Raw genomic sequence first — 22,598 nt, 5'->3', positions numbered from 1 at the left:
GGGGCAAACGGAAAGGGTTGCGAGATACCGCTTCCCACCCTGTGTGTGTGTGTGTGTGGTGGTGGTGGTGGGGTTTCGGGGAAGCTGGGGTCCCCCTGCAGCAGAGGGCAAGGGACAGCAACTCAGTCCTGAAGGCCCTGGTGGAGAGGCTGGAGAACAGAAGCGGGAGGCTTCGGACCCCCCGCAGTCCCAGCCGGGCTGCCGTGCTCTCCGCCTCCCAATGGCCCTGGCACCAACTCAGCACCCCTTCCACCTTGGGCTTTGCAGCGCGCCCCCCGAGCTGCAGAAAACCTAGTGCTCCTCTCCTTCTCCCAGTAGTGAGATCCCAGAGCCCTGTATCTCTCCCGTCAGCCCAGCTGGCACTCGTCCCATCGGGAGCCCTTCTGACACCAGGTCTCCCAAGGGGCCGGGAAAGCTGTGCCTTCTTGGTACTAACCGAGCTCAGAGAACTCAACTCCATTGCGCTGGGGCTTAGGGCACCCATCTGGCAGCTCAAACCTTAGTGTTGTATCGCACGTGCCCTTAGCCGCAACCAGACTTGAGAAGAGAGAGGAAGACCTAGGGGGATAAAGAAAGCAATAGATGGGGGGTGGGGAGGGGGGGACCCAGGCATCCTAGTCTCTGGTCAAACGGAAGATGAACCTGTTAATAGACTTGAGCTGCTTTGAAATTTTATGGCCTGGAAAATCCAGGCCAACACTGTCCCCCCCCGCAAACCCCCCAGCTCCCCCTAAGGTCAGATGACTCCCTTTTCCCCTCCCCCACTGAGATCTCCCCCATCCCAACAACTCTAGGGAGCCAGGCCCTCCCTTATGCCCTAGTGGTTTGGCAAGTCGCCCCCGACCCCACAACTGTTTGGTTTTATGGCTCTGAACAGAAGAGGGGGAGACCGGTTTATTGGCAGATGGGTCATAAAAAGCTGGGGGCTGAGGGGAGTCCTAGTGGCCCGCCCCCCAGGGAGAGGCACAGGAACCCAGGCGTGCATCCGGGAGGCTGAGTGCCTCACACTGCCACCAGTTTTTCTGTGACCCTAACTCCACAGTACCGGTCAGGGCTGTAAAGAACTCTCGGAGGACTAGGAAACTAACCTGGGGTGGGGGGTGGGAAGGCCTAGGATCTGGTCTTGAGTTCCTCAGTCTCCCTTCTGCTCTTAAGGCGTCTGCTTTATAGAAGCTAGGGTCAGTCTGAGACTGGCTGAGGGCAGGGGTGGGGGGCGGGGATACCAACAGAAACAGAGAGTGGTAGAGGGATTCTGAAAAGAGTTTGCTGGAAGAAGGTGAAGGGTGCAGAGGAAAAAGATACTTTGGTCTGTGTGGTGCAGTGTGTGAGGATTTCCAGAATGAGTGATGGAGCTGAGGACTTCCCCTTGCTCACTCTATCCCTAGCATCTCTTAACCAATAGGCCTGAGCCCAGAGTTAGCTCTGGTAATGGGGATGCAGGAAGTGAACAGACACTGCACACACAGTTTGGGAAATGCCGGTTAGACTCAGGGGCTGGGGAGGACGGGGAAGGACACCAGCAGGTGGGGTCCCACCTCGGCTTCTACCTTCCTGCCACCCCGGGACTTGGATAACTAGGGAACTGGGTCTCCATCCAGGTATTGTACGTCCCCTTTAAGAGCCAAGCTGAGCTCTTAAGGGAGGGAGGGGGAGCCGAGGGGCGGGGAGGGAGAGAGGGGAAAAGGAAAAAGAGACTTTTATAGTCTAATCCCCAGGGACCCGCTTTAATAAGAGACTTGTGCTCTGCTAATCGGGGGAGGTGTTTGTCAGCAGCGATGGCCTCTGCTCCCCTCCCCCTTCCTCCCCTCCCCCAGCCCTCAACCCTGGACCCCAGCCCCCACCTCTCCTAGGCTGCAGTGCCTGCCCTAGTTCCTCCACCCTCTCAGGCTCTCCCACCACAGCCTTCATCCTGGGAACCCAGCCCCCTTGCCCTTCTGGGAGCCAAGCCCAGCCCCTCAGTTTCTCTCTCTCCTCCCTACACCAAGAGGCCCCTGCCCTCTCAGTCCAACCTCCTGCCCCTAGGCCTTCCAGCCGGGGTAAGGAAAGTGTGTTTGGTGTTTGGGAGTGGGGCGTGAGGGAAGAGGAGGAGGTGGTGAGCAGAGAGGGGGTTGGGCTTTTGCTGAAAATAGTGCAATGACCTCTCTCCAGAACAGAGCCGCCTACTAAACCTGACCTGCTGCCTGCCACCAACCCGGATCAATCCAACACAGATGTGGCTCCTTCCCCTCCCTTTGGGAGCTGGGCCTGTGTGTGTGTTGGGGACTCTCTCAAGCCCCTTGTTTCCCTCTGTGGCTCTACCTGCTTCTTTGTTCCTCCCTCTGTTTCCTTCCATCCTTTCTCTCTACCCCACTAGTCTTAGCTACTTCCCTCCTTTCAGCTTCTTAACCCCCACTCACTCCTTTGGCATCCCTCCTCCTCTCCCAGTGTTCTCCAGCTCCCAAACCTGTTTCTTCTCCCCTTACCATGATCTTCCACTCTCTTCCTTCTTTTCTCCATTCCTCTGCCAGTCTCTTCCAACATGACTTCATCTCTGTCTCTTCTCTATTCTTATCTCCCTCACCATCTCCAGTCCCCTGTTTCATCTCCTTTCCCTTTTCTTTCTCCAAATGTCTTCATCGTGTCCCCTTGTGATACCAACTGTCCTCATATCCAGTGGGGGAGAAGTGTATGGTGATTCCCGGGGGTGAGGATGGGGGACTCTGCCTGAAGGAACCAAAGACTTAGAGAGATGGGGCCCTGGAGCGCAGTCCCCCATTACTAAGCCTTGGGTCAACTTACATAGGGACGTATGTTTAGAGTTTAGAAAACTAGCGATAAACCAACTGAGAAACTACTGCTATTTTCACATTCTTATTTAATGCTCAGCACTCCTGTGAAGCAAGGATTATTATCAGTATCACTGAGAAGCTTGGTGAATAAGGTCAGATACTGGTTAATGAGTCAGGCAGTGATTAAACCCACTTCAACTGTAGTCGGAGAACAGTGTTTAGATGCCAGGAAGAACTTTCAGGCACTTGCCTGTATAATTTAAGATTGGGAGTTTAGGGAGTTCATTCAGCATGCACTTACTGAACACTGCCCCGGTACTGTGGGAGGAAATAACAATGGTGAGCAAAACAGAAACAGTATCGACACAGTGTCTACTCTCACGGAGATTAGTACCTAATGGTGAAGACAGGCAGGGAAATAAAACAATCCCTATACTGAAATTAGGCAGAGCACGCTATTTGGATTGTTGCTTGTCACTCTCCATCTCACCAGCAGCTACCCTGCCCCAGGGACTCTCCTAACCCCCAATCTCCACTCCCCAAACCCTACCTCACTGTACTATCACTGAAGCTCCAGCTGGAGGATAACTGTACTACCAGTGCCCTGGGACTTTGGAAAAGAACCAAGGGAAAGCTGCAAAGGAACTTTGTGTCTTGTGCCCCGAATATGTGAAGATCTTTAAGTACTCCTCCCCATGTCACTTCAAGTATCCTCCTTCTCCTAGGGTGGGGGTGGGGGAGTGCTGATGAAACAACGGATGATAAATTCTCTGTGATTATGCAGACCTGGGCATGATACATAAGAGCTTGGACTTCCTGATCATCCTTACATGGCTCTGGAAGCTCATTCCTGATTCTTCCTCAGGCTATTTAGAGTGAGAATGGATATTAATATCCAATAGAAACATGATTTAGGGCACTCCCAACTGATTTAAGAGATTAGAAAGGGGAACTGAGCGGAGCTGAAATGGAAGCAGAGGCAGATATTGAGAAGCATCCTTTAAACTCAAGAAGGGTCAGTTTATGATCCAAAACAAGGGGAAATTGGCCAAAATGTGAAGTTGGGATGTTAAACCTTTGTAAAGACTTATTGGCACTGAACTGGGAAACCAAAGGAAGCTTAGGGGAGAGAAGACTGATTAAAGTTGATCTGATGTGCTGAATACTATTTCTGATGCTTTGGGAAAGTAGGAGAAAAAATACACGGAGGTAGTTCTTCCCTTTCTTAAAAGTGGAGGCATTAACGGTGATGAGGAAGCAGCAGCTGAGGGAACTTTTCTCAGGGTCAAGGGACTGAGCAGTCAGATGCATGGGGCGTGTTTGAGTGGTTCCATTGTTTTGGGAGTGTTATTTCTGGGGGGAATGATGGAAGAAGCCTAGATTTGAATTCTGGTTTACTTCATGGAATAAATTGAGCCCACGCTCCCTATCTGGACCCTGGGTTATCCATTCCCTGAGGCCATCTGTTTCGGGGGGTGTGCCGGGCTCCACCTGGCCACCAGACAAAACAGAGCAGAAATGGGGCAAGGTGACCTGAGGACAGCAGGTGTGATATGAGCTTTGGCTTTTATGGAGAGCATCAAAGGTTCAGGAAAAGTTGGAGCCCTACATGCTAGGGAAAGTTGGAGGAAGGGAAGACTGCAAAGTGGAAGAATTCCCTAACAACTATCTTTGCAGGTTATCTGGTAGAGAGGAACTTCTGCATTAGGGCAGACAGACTAAGGAAGGGGTGTAGATCAGTAAGGCCTGATAGAGCCGTTATCTTACAGGGAGAGCAGGGGTGCTGTTCTAGGTACCAGTGACATGGTAGTCAAGAAGACAGGCAGGGAAGAAGGGTAAAGAACTGGAAAACACAGGCTGAGGAGTCTGAGTTGCCAGTTGGCTCCACAGACACCCTTTGCTGATACTGTGCCCCCTTCTCTCTTATCAGCCGACCCTGCGGTGCAGACAGATGGCAGCCCTCTCTGCTGCCATTTCCACTTCAGCCCCAAGGTGATGTTCACAAAGGTACTGAAGGCCCAGCTGTGGGTTTATCTCCGGCCTGTGCCCCGTCCAGCCACAGTCTACCTGCAGATCTTGCGACTGAAACCCCTAACTGGGGAAGGGACCGCAGGGGGAGGGGGCGGAGGCCGGCGTCACATCCGTATCCGCTCGCTCAAAATTGACCTGCACTCACGCTCCGGCCACTGGCAAAGCATCGACTTCAAGCAAGTACTACATAGCTGGTTCCGCCAGCCACAGAGCAACTGGGGCATCGAGATCAACGCCTTTGATCCCAGTGGCACAGACCTGGCTGTCACCTCCCTGGGGCCGGGAGCCGAGGGGCTGGTGAGCAGGGAGCCTGAGATACTGGCAGATATGTATAACCTGGCCCTGAGGAGGTGGGGTGTTGGAAATGGTAGGCCAGAAACGTAAAGTGGGTTAGGGACCAGCATTATTTTTCTAGGGCCCGGAGCTGATTCTAGAGGAGAGTTAGGTGGTGGTAATGGGGTGCTATCGCTTTTCAGAGATCCAAGGGGGCAACAGTTGCAAACTGGATTTGGGGTGAAGTAAATCTATTTGAGTAAATAGCTTCATGGGACAACAAAAGTGGGGTGTTGTTGAGACCTTGGGCCAAGGGGCTGATGAGGATCAGGTTGCCAGAAGAGAGAGAATTGGGGAAGGTGAGTTGAGGGAGAGGTGGCTAGCTGGCAAGAGAAGTGGGTAAAAGGCGGGCTGGGGATGGGAGCGTTGGAGAAGCTGAGAAATCAATAGTCTCTGTTCTGATGCCCCTGTTGAGGGGCAGGTGAGAAGAAACAGGGAGTAAGAGCTCTGCAAGGCTCTATCACATCTATTTCTCCTCTCCCTCACCCCCAGCATCCTTTCATGGAGCTTCGAGTCCTAGAGAACACAAAGCGGTCCCGGCGGAACCTGGGCCTGGACTGCGATGAGCACTCAAGTGAGTCCCGCTGCTGCCGATACCCCCTCACTGTGGACTTCGAGGCTTTTGGCTGGGACTGGATCATCGCACCTAAACGCTACAAGGCCAACTACTGCTCCGGCCAGTGCGAGTACATGTTCATGCAAAAGTATCCGCACACCCACTTGGTGCAACAGGCTAACCCAAGAGGCTCTGCTGGGCCCTGCTGTACCCCCACCAAGATGTCCCCAATCAACATGCTCTACTTCAATGACAAGCAGCAGATTATCTACGGCAAGATCCCTGGCATGGTGGTGGATCGCTGTGGCTGCTCCTAAGGTGGGGGACAGAGGCTGCCTCCCCAGCAGACCCCACCCCCAGATCCCCCAGCCCTGAGCCCCTCCGCCCAGGCCCTAGAGCTCTCTCCACCTCTTCGATGAGCATCACACCTTGTTCCCTGCCCAAGCAGTGTGCAATACGGCCGAGGGAGGCAGGTGGGGAATGCAGGGGTGAGGGGTTTGGGGGAAAGGGGGGAGAAGAGGGGGCATGGTCAGGTGGGGAGTTTTTGAGGTTTGAGGTGAGAAGGTTTGGCAAGAAGACAGAGAGACGTAGAGACAGAGGTAGTGCAGAGGAATAGAGACAGAGGAACAAAAAGAGCAGCAGTGAGAAGAAGGCAAAGGGATAGAGATGCAGAAGAGACAGAGACTAGGCAGAGATAAACCCTGAGAAAGAGACAGAAATGCAGTATTGAGAAAGCCCCACACCAAGCCTTTCTTCCACTGGCAAGGTGAGGGGCTTGGTATGGTCTGGGGAGATCCCCTGACTACCATTCTCAGTTAAGAGAGGAAATCAAAACCCATTCTTAGCTTCTTCCCTTTCTCCCTCCAGCAGTGGGTGGGGGAAGGGAAGTGAGGGCAGGGGCAAAAGTGAGGATTTGGGAATTTTATTTATTTATTTATTATGACTTTTCATTTTTTGGTATTTGGCTTTACTGAAATAGATGGGCCCCTGCCCACTGTGCCCTATTTGTCCCTTATCTCCCAAACCCTGTTCTTCCTCAATACTCACCTACTTAAGCACTTGTTTAAAGCTTCCAGGGTTGAGAATGGGAGTAGAGGGCAAGAGGGCTGACACATGGAAGTTTCCAACCCAAAATCACCCTACTTAACCTTCCTGAGCCAAACGGGTTGAATTGAATTCCAGCAGTCACAGAAACAGTAAGAGGTTAGGGTTTAGGAGCTGGGGGGTGGTGGGTGGGAGGCAGGGGCTCAACATCCAGTATCTGTATGAGAGCCACAAAACTAACCCTCAGGTCTACCCTCATAGTACTGACTTAGGCACAGGTGTGGCCTGCTTATGCCCAAATTCCCCCCAGCCAAGAGAGAGACCAAAGAGCCTGTGGAATGCCTCTGCTCCCAGCCTCTATCTTCAGGTCAATAAAAAGAAGAGTAGAGAGAGCCCAGAGTCCCCAGGTCTGGGAAGGGTCAGGAGGGGTCAAGAAAGGAGCTGTAAGGAGGCTGAAGGTTACAGGGCATTTGAATCCAAATCACTGCTCTGGGCTAGGGAATAGAGCCAGCAGACCAAGGTGGAAGGGATTCTGGAAGGGGGACATTTTAGTCCCCCAACCCCAAAGCTCAGGGTGGAAGGGGGTAGAACAAAGGAGCAGAGTGTCTATAATTATTTTTATCTTTTATTTTTGGAATCTAGCAGTACCTGGCAGCAGGGAGGGGACAATACAAGTGGGGAAAAGCACCTGACAAGGCCAGTTAGGGCAGAGGTTGGGAAGGATGGAGACTCCCTGGTTTGGAAAGCTAGGAAGCAGGCAGGGACTGGTTGCCACTCCAGGTCACTAGCTGGGCCTATTCATTCCTCCCACAATCTGGACCCACCCTCCTCTGGACTCACTGTGCCTCAGTTTCTTCCCCTCGATGGAATGAGAAATAGCAGCACCCGCCACAGCCAAGAGATGAATTCTGAGCACTTACCACGGGCACTTTATGGACATAAAATACCTCTCGCTGTGGGACAGATAACCAGGGCACCAGAGTAGTGGTGAAGAGATGTGAGGCTTAGAGGAGTCCCAGGCTTCAGAGTCCAAGTTCCCCTCTGCCTCCCAGCTGGACAGTGCCTGAAGACAAGGAGCTGAGAACCTCCTTCCTGATCCATACCCTATCTATCCATACCTCACCTCCAGACCTCTTGGCTCCAGGCAAGAGCCTCGAGGATGTCAGGAGAGGAGGGGGAAAGAACCTTCAGCAAAATAGTCACTCTAAGTAGAGCCAGCAGTCGTGGGTCTGATGCAAACAGTACTGAACTAAAGTAAGCCCAAGCTGGAGAGCTGACCTGGAAGGCTTGTTCTTCCCAAGAGCATGACTTTCCTGCCTGGCCCAGCTGGTGGAAGGGGCAAAGCTATGTGGCCACCCTTGGAAAGGTGATGTTGGTGAGTTTTGGCATCTTATTCCCATTCCCACAGTGAAAAAGTGAGATATTTTGGTACCGGAACAGGCAAGGGCTGTTAAGTGTTTCAACTTGCCTCCTCCCAGATAGCAGCTATACTAACCCCCAGCCTCTCCTCTCTGGCCCCGTTCTTCATCATTCCTTATGCCCCAACCTTGGAGAACAAGATACACCTGACCATCAACACCGTTCACATTTCCTTGGTGGAAAGAAAAGGAGAAGTGAAGAACAGAAGACGCCTCCTCCAAGGGCAAATGCCCGTGTCTCTTGATCTTGGCACAGGGTGGGGGCTGGGCAATAGGCATCAGGTGACTTCCCTCTACAAATTCTAGAGAGCTGGGGCATTAGACTTGGGGGACACTTAGAATATGCCCCTTTAATGCCACCAAATAAAGACCTTTGGGGGAGGGTCTTTCTCTTATGAACATAAATCTATGAGTTGAAGTCTCATTCCCCTGGTCCTCCTCACCCCCAAAGAGGCACGGGGTAAAGAGGCTTGGGGGCACAGCCCAGCAACCTAGTGGGAACTAGTACTCCCCTCTCCCATCTTATGATGTGTGTGGACCTGGCCAGTGCCCCTCTGATCATAATTAGTGTAATTATTATTTGTGTATTTGTTACACCGTGTGCGTGATTGCCTTTGTTTGTTAAGGGTGTCTGAGGAGTATGGGGCTGACAGGGGCACTGGAAGGCCGGGAAAGGACTTCTTCACTGAGATCAAGGCTTCCTGGAGGAAACCATTGCAAAAAGGCCATCAGGCAGTTTTCAAGTTATGTGACTGACAGAGGGCAAAGATGGCCATAGGGTGCTCTGAGTTTTGGGATGGTCACATGACACAATCCAGCACTTGAACCTGAAAAAAGAAAAATAAAAGCAGTCAAAGAGTTTAGAATTCAGTGATGAGCTCTTCTCCCTAATCAAGCGCCATGTTTACACCTTGGAGACCAGGAAGCAGAGGATCTGAGGGAGAATGAAACTTTGTGCTCAAGGACTAAGAAGATGGGGGTCTTTGAAGCAATGAACACTAGGGTCGTTTGGGACGAGGGCTGGGACATGCAGCCCAAGGGAGGTTGGGCAGAGGACGGGAAAGAAAGGGAACCTAGTACAACGCTTCACTGGAGGCTTGATCCTAAACAGTCCCAAAGACTACCAAACCCTCTCCCAGCCTCCACAGAACAGAAGATCTAAAAGTCCTCTTGAGATGGTCCAGCTAATAATATCTATCCTATTCTCCTGCAGTTCCCTGACCCTAGGTTTCCTCAGCAAAATTTCAACAAAGTCCACAAACCAACCCAACTTTGAACTTCCAGTGTACCAAGAGTGGTTAAGCATCTTAAGTATTCTTTGATTCTACTATAAAAATGTTGCCCATATACCTAGAGCACACTTCCCAGGGCATGAGAGTGGGTGGTAGCAAAGGAATCTTGCTTTATAACTGAAAACAAGACAGGAAAGTTCCTGTAACATCAACCTGATCCAGAATGGGGGACAATGTGGGTTCAACGTGCCACCATGCTTTCCCTGTCCTGTCAGTTCTGTGAGTAGATTGACCCCACCTCAGACCAGCTACACCTCAGACCAGCTACAGCTCAGACCAACTACAAGTTGAGGGAGGACTGAAGTGCTACATATTGTATCCTCTCCCCAATGAACTGCTTTATCTACATCTACCCCTAACTTTTGGCCTGAGCTAAAAATAGGTTCCCCCCCTCCATTGCTCATTGTTTCCTACATTGAGAGGACACCCAGAAGAGACTGCAAGATGACGTTTATCCCCAAACATCCTGCAACCTAATGGATGAGGAGCTGACCTATACTCTGTCTTTGCCTGTGTCAGGGGCCCCAAGCTAAGAACCAGCAGGCAGTGGCACTTGAGCTTCTGGTGTGTAGTGAGGCAGAAGCAGGGAAGTCAATGCCCCCAGCCACAACGTCAGCTTTCCTGCCAGTGAGCTGGGGGTAAGGGAACAATTGGGACTCCTCCTACCTCTTCCCACTCTCTGAACCCCCAAATGCACCTCCATATGTGGTATGCATACACATACACACTTACAAACTAGTCCACTCAGACCCCTACCCTCTAGCTGGAACCTACTCAAGGAAAAGAAAATAATTCTATTGTAAATCACCTAGTAAAATTAAGAGCCAATAATTACTGAACGATTACTCTGCAAACTATGGTAAGAAAATTATGCTCCGTACATAAATATGATAATGTCAATTCTCACGGCAACCTTCACAATAGGGGTGCTACTGGCACAGAGTCTAGAAAAAGAGTCAAGAATGATTAAGTAATTTGCCCAGGGTCTTGGACCCAGTTGAGCTAGTGTGGTAGAACAAGGAATTACACCAAAGTAGTTGCTATACAATATTTCATTCTAATCTATTAATAGTGATCTGAGAGGTGGAAAAATTAAAGGCTGGGACAACTGAGAAAGGAAAAGAAATAAAGAGAAAGCTGGGAGCACTTGGGGCTCAAAAAGGATCCCCAAAGTTGTAAAACCTGACATTTTTCAGTCCCTTTGGAAGGGAAAACAAGAAGAGTGTGGACATGTTGCAAGAAAGGGAGGACATTAGATTTTGGTGGATTCCAATAATCAGAGGTGAGTGACACTGTCAGGGGCCCTCATAAAAGAGAACAGGGAAAAATAGCTATTCTCACTTATTTATATAAGGTCTTTCCTTCCCCCTGTTCTGTTTCTCATGTCAGATATGGCAACAGGACTCAACACCAAGTGTTGCTCTTATTCACATCTTCCTTCCTTATAGCCCTCATCCCCACAGAAGCTTCTAGCCTTGTATCTTCAGAAGTTCCCAGGATTTGGGGTTGGGGGAAGGGCAGTTTAGAGTGATGGTGGAGAAAAAGAGAATGATCCTAGAGAACCATAAAAAGGTGCAGGTTTACAGCTGACAGAGCTGGTTCCCTCCGCATCTTTATAGACTCCCTCATTAAGAGCTTCCAGGTATGCAGAGAATGTCACAGCTTCAGAACAGGGAAAAGAAGCCTGAAGTCAGCTAACTACATCTGGATCTCAGATTAGCTACACTAAAGAGACTAGGGGATAGGAAGGAAGGGTACTTGGATCCCAGATAAAGAACTGCAAGCTTGGATGCCTGTTCTGCCGTTCAAGGGACTTAACTATTTTAAGACTGAATTAGTAAAAAAGACATAGGCATCCTGAACTATTCACACTCAAAAAGTATGTGTGGAATGATTACAACGAGGCAGGAAGAGGAGGATCTGGTGATCAGGCTTGGAGGTGAGAGACTTCTGACCAACATAAGAACAGCTGCTGAGATGGGATGAAAAGGGCTAGTAAAAAATCCATACAAATTGAGAAACACTGTGTCAAAGATATGGGGAAAGCGAGTTTAAGTGTGGAAAAGACTGATTAGGCTTCAGAAAGAGAATCCTGGGGGCAGGGGTTGGGGTGGGGAGGCTGAATCCCTTCTGGAACATTACAGAGGATAAGGAGACAAAGTGAAGAAAACCTCTGAAGGGCCTAGTGCTCCACTCCCTTATCAGCATCTGCTCTATTCCTTTACCTCTTTTTTATTTTGGGTAGAAAACCCTTCCTGAATCTATGATCTCTGTAAAGCTACAAAACTGAACTAATTCTCTCTGGTTCCGCTTTCAGAGAGACAGAGTAAGAGAAAGGAAAAGCTAGCCTCAGAATGGGGGCCTGAAGAAAAGGGAGGCAGACAGTATCGGCCAGAGATGATAGGAGGAAGAACTCTAACCGGCATTCCTTTTTGTTCATTTCTCCAAAGTTTCAGAATGGGGCAAAATTCACAACAAACAGGCAATCTTTGGACCTCCTCATTCTAAACTTAGGTCCTTGTCCTCCAGCAACCAAAGAGACTTTGTGGAAAGAGATTCTTGTTAGGAAGGTGATCAAACCATTACTTTTCTATTAATTACAAAACCAGACAGAGGTGTTAGTAGAAATGGGAACGAGGAATTACACCACAGCAACATGGGATCTGATCATGAGACCAAAGTCTTCAGGTACGGTGCCAAGCTCTTAAGTTTTATTATCAGAAAACCAAACAAAACCCAACCTTATATAGATGTACAGAAGTAAAGATTAAGAGGAGAAACCCTATACCAACATGTCCAAAAAGATTAAGTAGCAGGTCTCACATCTCCATGAAACTTCAAATGCAAACAAGCAACCCTGCTTAGGGAGAGCCAAATCTTTCTAAATAGGAGGCTCAGCAAGGAAAATGGATTTTAGTAGTATCTAAGAAACATTGCCACCAAAACTGCAAAAGTATATTTCTGCAATAGAAGACAAACTAAACTAGCATAAGGCTTGACTAGAAAATAGAAGCCTCCAGTCCACAGCTTACGTTCCCAATGATGTAGGTAATAATGCTTAATACCTCTCACATCCTGTCATACTCTGAATCCCCATACTTCTAGCTCTGAGGGGTACCCAGCCAATCTCCTTCCCTGAACTGCATAACCAACAGGATCCCACATATTGGCTATGACTGAAGACAAGTCACTCTTGAAAATAGGGCCCTTCTGGACTCCAGAATAGGGAGGGACTCTGGACTCCATTCCATTATAGACTACCAATCACTAGTCCTTGTGTTTATATCCTTTGCACCTACTAAAACCCACAGTGTTCTCCCTATCTTATTCCAGTGGGTCATGCCAACCTGCTGAAGCAAAGATTCAGGGTGAAACTTGGCCTCTTCATGGAGGATAAAGAAGTAAAAGGATGCCTGTGAGTATGAGAGAAGGAAATAAATAGGCTTAAAGGGACATACTCAATCCTTTTCCTTGTTCTCTCTTCTAAAGGATAAAGGCATTATGGCTAATTCGCTATAATATTTGCCCCTGAAGCTCTCTTTATCTGGTCTAATCTGGCACTAAGAACTCAAAGGAGCACCTGATAAAACACACAGTTCTTTTTTCTATTTTTTTTTTATTAACAAGCAAAATAATAATTAAAAAACAACAACACAACAACAAAAACCTTAAAGTTGGAACTGCAGTAAGTCAAACTGCTGCTGGAGTTCACGGATGTACCTGGGGTACATGCTCCCTCACTGCAAGGCAGGACCTAGGCACATGACTGTGCATTTAGGTATATATGTGACCAGGAAGAGTCGAAGAGATGGAAACCAGTGGAGAATAGAAAGCATCAAAAGCTTTTCATCAGGCAATCCCAAAGCGCTCTGCTCTTTTCCTCTTCTTTGCCTATAAGGAAGAAGCAAGAAGAAAAAAATTAGATTGCAAGACAACAGTGGGTTCCTGGCTGCTTTAATCCAAACTCACATGGACTGTCACAAGGCCCAAGAAGGAGGGAAAGCCAGGCTTATGCTTGGCAGCCAGAGATTTAATGTCTGAATCTCTCTAGTTATCCAGTTAGAGCTGGTTTGATGGGAAAGGAGAATAAGGAGGGGAGAAGACTGTGGGGAGTAGGGGGTGGGGGAGGGAGAGGAGGAAGAGAATAGTGGTAGAAAATGGAAAGATTCCTGAAGGAGAAAGGGCCACTCAGCCTTACAGCAAGTTAGCCTGGAAACAATGGATCCTTAAACAGGCTGGGAAAAGTCTTCCAGACAGTGGGGAGATGGGAAATTTCAAAGGACAAAAGGTTGACCAATGCTATTTCATGGAGAAGGTGAAGGGGATGCCCTTCTGGGCAGTTAGGCCCAATCAGCAACTATTCCTTCGGCCTCCAAATCCACAAAGAGGCATATAAATCTTCAATGCCAAATGGGGGGTGGGGAGGCCCCAACATGGATCTCTTAAGGGAGGCAGTGTGGGAGAGAGGGCACAAAATGGGTGGGGGAGAGAAAGAGAGAAAGATATTTTTGTGCTGGGAGTGACCCATAAAACACTACTGAGTCCTCACTCTAACCACTGACCCCAGAAAAGAGGGGGCTTTTTTTTTTTTTATTCCATTCACAGAGGAGGTTAAAGTTATATTAAAAAGAAAAGCTGAGTGGGACTTCCCTGGCGGTCCAGTGGTTAAGACTCTGCGCTTCCAATGCAGTGGGTGCGCGGGTTTGATCCCTGGTCGGGGAAACTAAGATCCCACATGCCGCGTTGTGCACGGCCAAAAAAAAAAAGAAAAGAAAAGAAGAGCTGAGTGTATACAAGCCAAGCTCCCTTCCACCTGGATTACTGACACAATTCTTTGGAATCAAATGAAAGTCATCTGGTTCATATAAACTCCATCAGCCTCAAAAGTTACTACTCCCTTACATATACTAACTCTCCCAATAAAAGCCACTATTCCTTTCTACTCAACAAATCCTCATCTGCCTTACCTTGGAGGTCAAATGTACCAACTCAGTGAGCATGCTTGGTCTAATGACAGTTTCCTTGGCAAAGAGGGAGTAATTTTAACTAGAACTAAAACAAGCCTAAGTTTACTTCTAACTTATCCTGGCAAGTCAGCAAGTAAGCAGACATTCACTTACAACAGGTAACGCTTTATTCTGAACTAGTAGCACAAAGAAGAATATAAAATCCTTTAGTTTTTTCACAGTGGAGAATGTAAACTGATCAGATTCTGAAATTTTCAGGGTTTATTACAAGATTGACTCTGATATTTATTCATAAAGAGACTAAGATTTTGAGGGCTTCCATGGTGGTGCAGTGGTTTAAGAATCCGCCTGCCAATTCAGGGGACACAGGTTCGAGCCCTGGCCCGGGAAGACCCCACATGCTGCGAGGCAACTAAGCCTGTGCACCACAACTACTGAGCCTGCACGCCTAGAGCCCGTGCTCTGCAACAAGAGAAGCCACCGCAATGAGAAGCCCACACACCACAACGAAGAGTAGCTCCCGCTCGCCGCAACTAGAGAAAGCCTACGTGCAGCAACAAAGACCCAACACAGCCAAAAATAAATAAATAAATAAATTAATTAATAATAAAAAAAGATTTTGAGTGTGTCAGGTAATAGAATTTCAGAGGCCATCTCTAGAAGTAGATGGAAAGAAATAAATTTGGATTAAATGGAAGAAGTAACATTTCAAATTCCTCACCACCTAAGAAATTTCTATAATTCTAAACATAGGCTGTGCAGGGTCTAGGTTGTGGCCCGCGGGATCTTCGCTGTCGTGTGCGGGATCTTTGTTGCGGCATGTGGGATCTAGTTCTCTGACCAGGGATTGAACCCAGGCCCCCTGCCTTGGGAGCTTGCAGTCTTAACCACTGGACCACCAGGGAAGTCCCTAAACATATCCATGTTTCAACTGTTCACTACACCTCTGCTAACGCTTGGTCTCCATTATAGATACTCTCAAACCAGCAAATCAATATTGTCTGCCAATGCTCAGAGTCTCAATGAATGTTACTCCAGAAAATGCTGGGATATAGATGCACACAAGTCTTAAACAAACAAACAAACAAAAAGCCATCCTTTCATTTTGAGAAACTATCTGTAAATAAAGTGATAAGAACAAGAAGTCTCATTTGAGGACTTCCCTGGCGGTCCAGTGGTTAAGACTCTGCGCTTCCAGGGACTTCCCTGGTGGTCCAGTGGGTAAGACTCTATGCTCCCAATGCAGGGGACCCAGGTTCGATCCCTGGTCAGGGAACTAGAGCCCACATGCCACAACGAAAAGATCCCACGTGCCCAACAACTATATTTGTGTCTGGGTTGGATACGGCCCTCATTAAATGATGAAAGAAATTTGCTTGGCAGATAATCAGAAACACTGCTACTTACTGAATACTTGACATTTGACACAGAATCATTTCATGCTTAAAATACCACTTCGAGGTAGGTTTTATTATCTCCACTATCCAGATGATGAAACTGAGACTCAGAAAATTACTATAACTTGTAAGAAATATAGTAATACTAAGTGGCACAGTCACTTATCCAAGCTTAATTAATTCCAAATCTTGTGCTCTTTCCTACTAGGTTAACTGGCTCTTAATAGTGAATTACTTAACTATATTGATGGAATTCAGTGGGGCCACTTTATCCAGAAAACAGATATCAAGCAAAGGACCAAAAATCTTGTCATTTAGGCACTTAAGAAGTAGGCCAGGGAAATAACAATGTTTCTCCATTCTGTTTGTTTGTCTTCATTTTCCCTTCAAGGGCCCTGTGAAGCATTCCAGGTATATTTTACCTCTGTATCCTCTGTGGTTCCTGTTCCAGCTGAACTTGTGACAATCCCAAATCGCTCCTTCCTCTTTTTCAGCTTCTCGTCATCCTCAGACTGTTCAGGGACAAAGAAAAGGGCTGAAACAAGCTATCCCTCCATTCACAAGGTAAATGGGAATGAAATTATAACTTATTCGCTACAATATGCTAGCCAACCTTGTGTCAAGAACTAAGGATCACACCCACAGAAAAAAACAGATAGGAAACTGAATAAGCTAGCATATAGCATATTGTCCCTAGAATGACTAAAAACTTAATGTTAAGTAGGGCTTCAATCTTCATAAGACAAGCAGAGTCAAGAAAACAGTAGGAAACACCCGTAAAACAAATTTCTGTGCTAAAGAAATTTTTGTAGTTCAGAGATATGGAAAACTGAGGCTTTACAAATAATACCTGCAGAGAGCAGGTTGGTAGAAGGCACCCAAACTATTTGTCGAACACTGCTTACAAGTTCCATTTTCTTGCTAAAAAAGGGAAGGGGAAGGGCTTCCCTGGTGGCGCAGTGGTTGAGAGTCCGCCTGCCGATGCAGGGGACACGGGTTCGTGCCCCGGTCCGGGAAGATCCCACATGCCGCGGAGCGGCTGGGCCCATGAGCCATGGCCGCTGAGCCTGCGCGTCCGGAGCCTGTGCTCCGCAATGGGAGAGGCCACAACAGTGAGAGGCCTGTGTACCACAAAAAAAAAAAGGGAAGGGGAAGGGGGCCAGAGTGGTGTTTCTGAAGAACTTACAAAGAAAGCTAAGTGTTACGAATACCCAGCAAAGTCATAGAAGGCTCTGAAGAGTTTGAATGATTTTGAAATAAGGAAACAGCTGCAGTCGTCTCTCTGAGAGAGATGCTCTGGACCTTTTCCAAGCATCCAAGAGACTCATGGTGTCTGCCCTGTAATTGGAGAGAATGTTCCAGCATACTATGAATTGGAGCTGGCCATTCTCCTATAGCATTTTAAAGACTGAGCTACTGTTCACATCCAGCACTGTTCGATGTCAAGAGTCTCATATATATTATATTCTCACCAGGACCTAAGCCTGCCACTTTATTAATCTCACTTTAACAGTTATTTATTTTCCCCTTTTCCACCTTCCCCTCATACCCTGTCACCAGCAATCAAAAGCCCAGCCCTAGGATTAGAAACATCTAAAAGTATGTGGGCTTCCTGGGTGTTTTTTCTCCCCCAAAAGCATTTTCTAGAACTTGACACATCTAGACAAAGATCCTATCTTCTCAGATATCCCAGGGGACCCTCTACTCCATACACACATAACACCCTGATCATGAGCCAGGACAGTTTCTTTGACTTTATTTACAAAAGTTAGCCAACATAAGGTCAGGTCAAACATGTTGAAACAAACTTTTTTTTTTTTTAACTGGGGTATAGTTGCTTAAACAAACTTTTGAGCAAGCTTATGTGTGGTGCTCCTGAGCTGGATTTTTTTTTAAAAACCCAAGAAGTTCATATTCCTGACATACGTAGGCAGGTTGTGTTTCTGGGTGTCCCAAAAACCAGAGTCAAAAGGAAAGGCAACCAAGAGGCCTACAGAGACACAAGAACTTTTAAAATACCTTTACTCTCAATGCCGACCATGGAGCTGCCTTTGTCCCTACGACCACAGGAACCACCTCTTGGTCAAAAGCAGAGCAGCTCTACAGCCTTCTGTGTTCAATCTGTCTAGCTAGCGCAGCTCTCTGAACACAGTAGTCAGGAGTACTTTCTCAGTCTTAACTTTGGCTCTTTCAGCTTGAGAAACGTTCATTTTCTCGCTTTTGCGCCACCTGCCTTCTAGCAAGAAAGAAGCTAAGAAAGCTTGGTGGCTATTGAAGCACTGAAGAATCCTACACACAAGTTATCACTTAATCACAGTGTATTACTAGAATAGAATACTGCCTACATACTTTTTCTGCCTTTTTCATTATAACCATCAGCAAATCCATAGTAGGTGCATAATTAATGTAATCTAAACTACTGTAAAACACTGAGCCAGGTTCCAAAGGAAAAAAGTATTCCTGTCTTTAATAATCATAAATTAAAATAATAATGATTATATTATAGCCACTAACATTTGGGTGCTTACTATGTGCCAGATACTATATGAAGTTCTTTACATTCAGTATCTGATTTAGTTGTTTTAACAATCTTAATATCAGGTACCATGACATACATAGCAGGTCATTTTACAGATAAGAAAACAGAGGCTTTGAGAGATTAAGTAACTTTCCCAAGTCTCACAAATAGTTAAGTGGCAGAGCCAGAAATGGAACCCAAGATATTTTACTCGAGAACCCACTTTCTTAACTTTACCAAAACCTCAGGTTATCTTACATAAGCACTTCTTTGGAAGAAGAGTAGCAGAATGGAAGTAGTGCTTAATTTCCAAGGGAAGAAGGATCACTAGGATCCTTAGCTAAAAGTAGTTGTAGGGCTTCCCTGGTGGCGCAGTGGTTAAGAATCCGCCTGCCAATGCAGGGGACACAGGTTCGTGCCCTGGTCCGGGAAGGTCCCACATGCTGCGGAGCAACTAAGCCCATGCGCCACAACTACTGAGCCTGCGCTCTAGAGCCTGAGAACCACAACTACTGAAGCCCGCGTGCCTAGAGCCCGTGCTCCGCAGCAAGAGAAGCCACCACTCGCCATAACTAGAGAAAGCCTGCACACAGCAACGAAAACCCAACGCAGCCAAAAATAAATTAATTAATTAAATTTAAAAAAAAAAGTAGTTGTAAACTACTTCAACAACTTCTACAGCACTCAAATGACTGGGTCAATGCAAGGATCCTACCCCCTTTTCTACCATACCATATGCCTCTACTTCATAACTAACTAGGACTCCAATTAGTAGTCTCATACTAAAGATTTTCTCAACTCAATTTGTTTCTAACTTTGGTTAATTGGCTATTCCATCTGTTGAACTGTATGAAAAGAATTAGGGTTTCCAATGAACACAGGCCTCACTATATTTTTCCTTACCCAAGTCACTAGGAAGCTTTTCTTAATTTTGTCTACCACCACTAAGATAAAAAGTGAATAAGGGATATAAACGGAGATTTCAAAATGAGAACCTCTATAGAACATTCTAGATGAAAAATTCTCCATTTCATTAAGTCTCCAGGCCAAGCAGGAAACAGCTTTAAGGGAAATAAAAGGGGCATACCATACCTACCCTTCTTGGGGATAGGCAGGACTAGATCGTATCTTGCTGAACTATCACTATTTACTTTTTTCATTCAATTCAGCGCTAGGGATACTTCAGCACGTTCACATCACAGAGGGAGATGTTACTGCTGAAACCTATCTATTCTCTCTGCACAAACCTTGGGGCCATTCCCTTCACAAATCTCATCGCAAAGCCTACGTCCATTTGGAGTGTGTGGGACAGCCTTTCCTCTGGTCCTCTACTTCACTGCATCCCAAAATGGGGAGTTTGACTTCTAAATTAAATTTCCTGTGTTTCTTTTTGAGCTCAAAGGTGGGGAAAGAACGAGGGAGGAAAAGAAGGGGGCGGGTAGGGTCAGATGGATATATTTCTCTAGCCACTAAGGCTACTATCAGAGATTTCCCCTTGAGATTCCTTTTTTAATCCTCTGGTGTCTTCTCCTGGAGATCTAGGCAGAGCATCTGCTCCAAATATACCAGGGGCTCTAGGAGGAAAAAAACAATACAGATGCCCCCACCTCCCACCCCCTATGAAGAGCCTGCCCACCCCTCACCCGCAGAGACCAGAGAGGGTTTTATTTATTTTGTGCATGCCTGCCCTTCTCTCCCTACCCAGTGCCCCTCAGCTCCCCTCCTAAAGCCTCTTTCCTCCTTGCCCTGCAGGGAAAGTGCACAACAGGCCCAGTAAATCAACACAGTTCTAATGATCTCTCTCACTTGACCCTTCTAGCGTGACGGTGTCGCATGGAAACAAACGTACAATAAACTTCACTCCATCTTTAGCTCCTTGCTGACAGGTTTTGATTCATGGGATGGTGAGACCCATCTGAAGGAAATTACCTCGATCAAAATGCATCTCCCTCTGCATTCATCAGGCCAATGCTCCCCCAGGCCATGCTCAAGTGCACAAATGGGGTTGTGCATCTGCAGGCAGCACTGACCCCTCTAGCTCAGTGTCATATGCATTTGCAAACCTTTCCCTTCTTCATCCCTCCCCCACTTCCCTCCCACAAACCCTCAACCACTAACAAATCTTTTTTCTTCCCAGGCTTGCTCCCGTGTGGGAAGAATAGTGCTGGAATCTGAAACGCCCTTATTTGCTATCAAGTGAAAACTCTTCAAAACATACCACTTGCATCCAAAATCAGAAGAGAAACCTGTCCTCACTGAGTAAACACAGGCACTGGATATTCAGATTGATCCATGTACTTCACTTCCCTCATTCTCTCACTCAAGACTTAAAAGAGCAAGCCAACTAACTGACCGACGCCAATAACTTCAGCATACATGATCCTCATTCCTATCTCCCAATAACTGCCTTGTTTTTCTTTTCAGAAGTTTGGTGATAAAAACAAGAAAGAGAACTGTGTAAAAGAGGAGAGAGGTCGTATAAGAAGCACAGGGCAGAAAGCATGATATATATTTAATAAAGCCAGATGCCCCCATGAATCACTATCACTGTATTTTCCATCATGGAATAAGATAGTTCCTAACTGAACCTTTCAGAAGACATCTTCAACTTTTCAAAATTCACTTTTCTTCTTGTTTCCCTTTCACATTTGGCAAATCCTTGGACAATATAAAGAAAATGATACCTGCTGAAAGAAAAGACGGAGACATTCCAGGTTGCCCCAAGATACAAATTACATGTGTGAAAATGCTTAGTACACAGGAACTATCAGATAAGTATTCAATAAATGTTAGCCATTATTTCTATTGCTTCCTTCTGGTCCTTGAAACAAAGTCTGAGACCACCAACAGAATTTTGAAACTAACAATGCCATTCATTCTTCTTCTACACTACAAGTGAAGTCATCAAAAGTTGTCAAGAAACAGACATTACCAAGGCAACAAGGAAATTCCCTTCAGTTGCAAGGCAAATGATATTTGGAAAGAGGATCAGATTTAAGGTTAAAGTGTAGCAGAACAGTAACTCAGCAAAACCACAGTCTTCTCCATCAGGTACTATTAACCATCTTCTCTTTCTGGGACCCTAAAAAAAAAACACTATGCTGTCAGGCTTTAACTGATATCAACATCCCTAACAATTAATGACTACAAAAACAGGTATCTATATAAGGTAATGTCCAAGGGAACTGGGCAAGGATCCGACCTCTAACTCTGTAGATCCAATTCCAGGTACTCTAAAGGCCTCTGAGGAATTGCTTTCACTGAATTACACAACATCAGTTTCTATCAACACTGTCAATAACACTGAAACCATAAAATTAAACCACTCATCCACTAGTCATTCAAATAACCACTGAGAGCCTACTTTGGGTCAGGCACTGTTTTCTAGCATTGGGAACAGAGAGATGAATAAGACAAAAATCTTTAACCTCATAGGGCTTATGAATTCACAACTGAATGACTATAAAGGTGTGTGCCATTGTTCATTACATTACTGCATTATGAGGACTCATGGGGAAATATTCTTTCTGATTCCCAGACCCCAAATAATTATGCTTTTGCTGAACAACTTGTTAGTTTTACCTTTTGAACCCTGTGAATCACTGTAAACAGTACAATTGTGTTTTCCTCTTTCTACTGACTGCTATAAAGTTTGGAGCAAAATGTGTGGCCTGTCCCTGACAAGTGGTTTTGAAAAGATTTCTATTAGAAAGGAGAGGCCAGAAGTACTGAGGTGAGAGAAAAACATGAGATCAAGAGACGGAGATCAGGGAATTTCCTGGCAGTCCAGTGGTTAGGACTTGGGACTTCACTGCCAAGGCCTGTGGTTCAATCTCTGTTCGGGGAACTAAGATCCGGCAAACCGTGTGGGGTGGCACGGCAAAAGAGAGAGAGAGAGAGAGAGAGAGAGAGAGAGAGAGAGAGAGAGAGAGAGAGAGGTGGAGATCAAACACCCAGATCCAGAGGTAGAAACTTAGAAGACAAGATGACATAAACTTAGTCACAAGGTTGGTGCTGGTCCTTTAAGAACTTATTCCTCTCTAAATACAATGGGATTAATTAAAACAAAACAAAACAAAAAAATACAACCTCAGTGCCCCAAGAAGGAAAAGGAGAGGGAATGGAAGTACAAAGTTATAGCTCGAAATTTTAAATTAAGGAAGGGCTCTTGTCAGTGGTTTCCATGGCATATACACTGTAGCCAGGAATTAAGTCACAAGCGGAAATCAGCTGCAACAAGTGGCAGCGTGAATATCACACAGATGCTTTCTAAA

The 22,598-nt window shown here is 46.6% G+C and overlaps 1 protein-coding gene across 1 annotated transcript in view; it reads right to left on the bottom strand.

Moving 5' to 3' along the window:
- Positions 1 to 13,043: 13,043 nt before the first annotated feature.
- Positions 13,044 to 22,598, bottom strand: part of SARNP (SAP domain containing ribonucleoprotein) — a 52,948-nt gene continuing 43,393 nt past the window's right edge. The window contains exons 10-11 of the mRNA XM_081249583.1: positions 16,229 to 16,318; positions 13,044 to 13,333 (exon numbers count right to left, since the gene is read on the bottom strand). Of these exons, the coding sequence (XP_081105709.1) occupies positions 13,292 to 13,333; positions 16,229 to 16,318 (132 nt within the window). The 3' untranslated portion in view covers positions 13,044 to 13,291. The remainder of the gene's footprint in view (positions 13,334 to 16,228; positions 16,319 to 22,598) is intronic.

This window comes from Mesoplodon bidens (assembly GCF_964165515.1).
Source record: "Mesoplodon bidens genome assembly, chromosome: 11".
Taxonomy (NCBI): domain Eukaryota; kingdom Metazoa; phylum Chordata; class Mammalia; order Artiodactyla; family Ziphiidae; genus Mesoplodon; species Mesoplodon bidens.
Note: the sequence above shows the minus strand (reverse complement) of the source record. Positions and strands in the feature narration are given on the sequence as shown.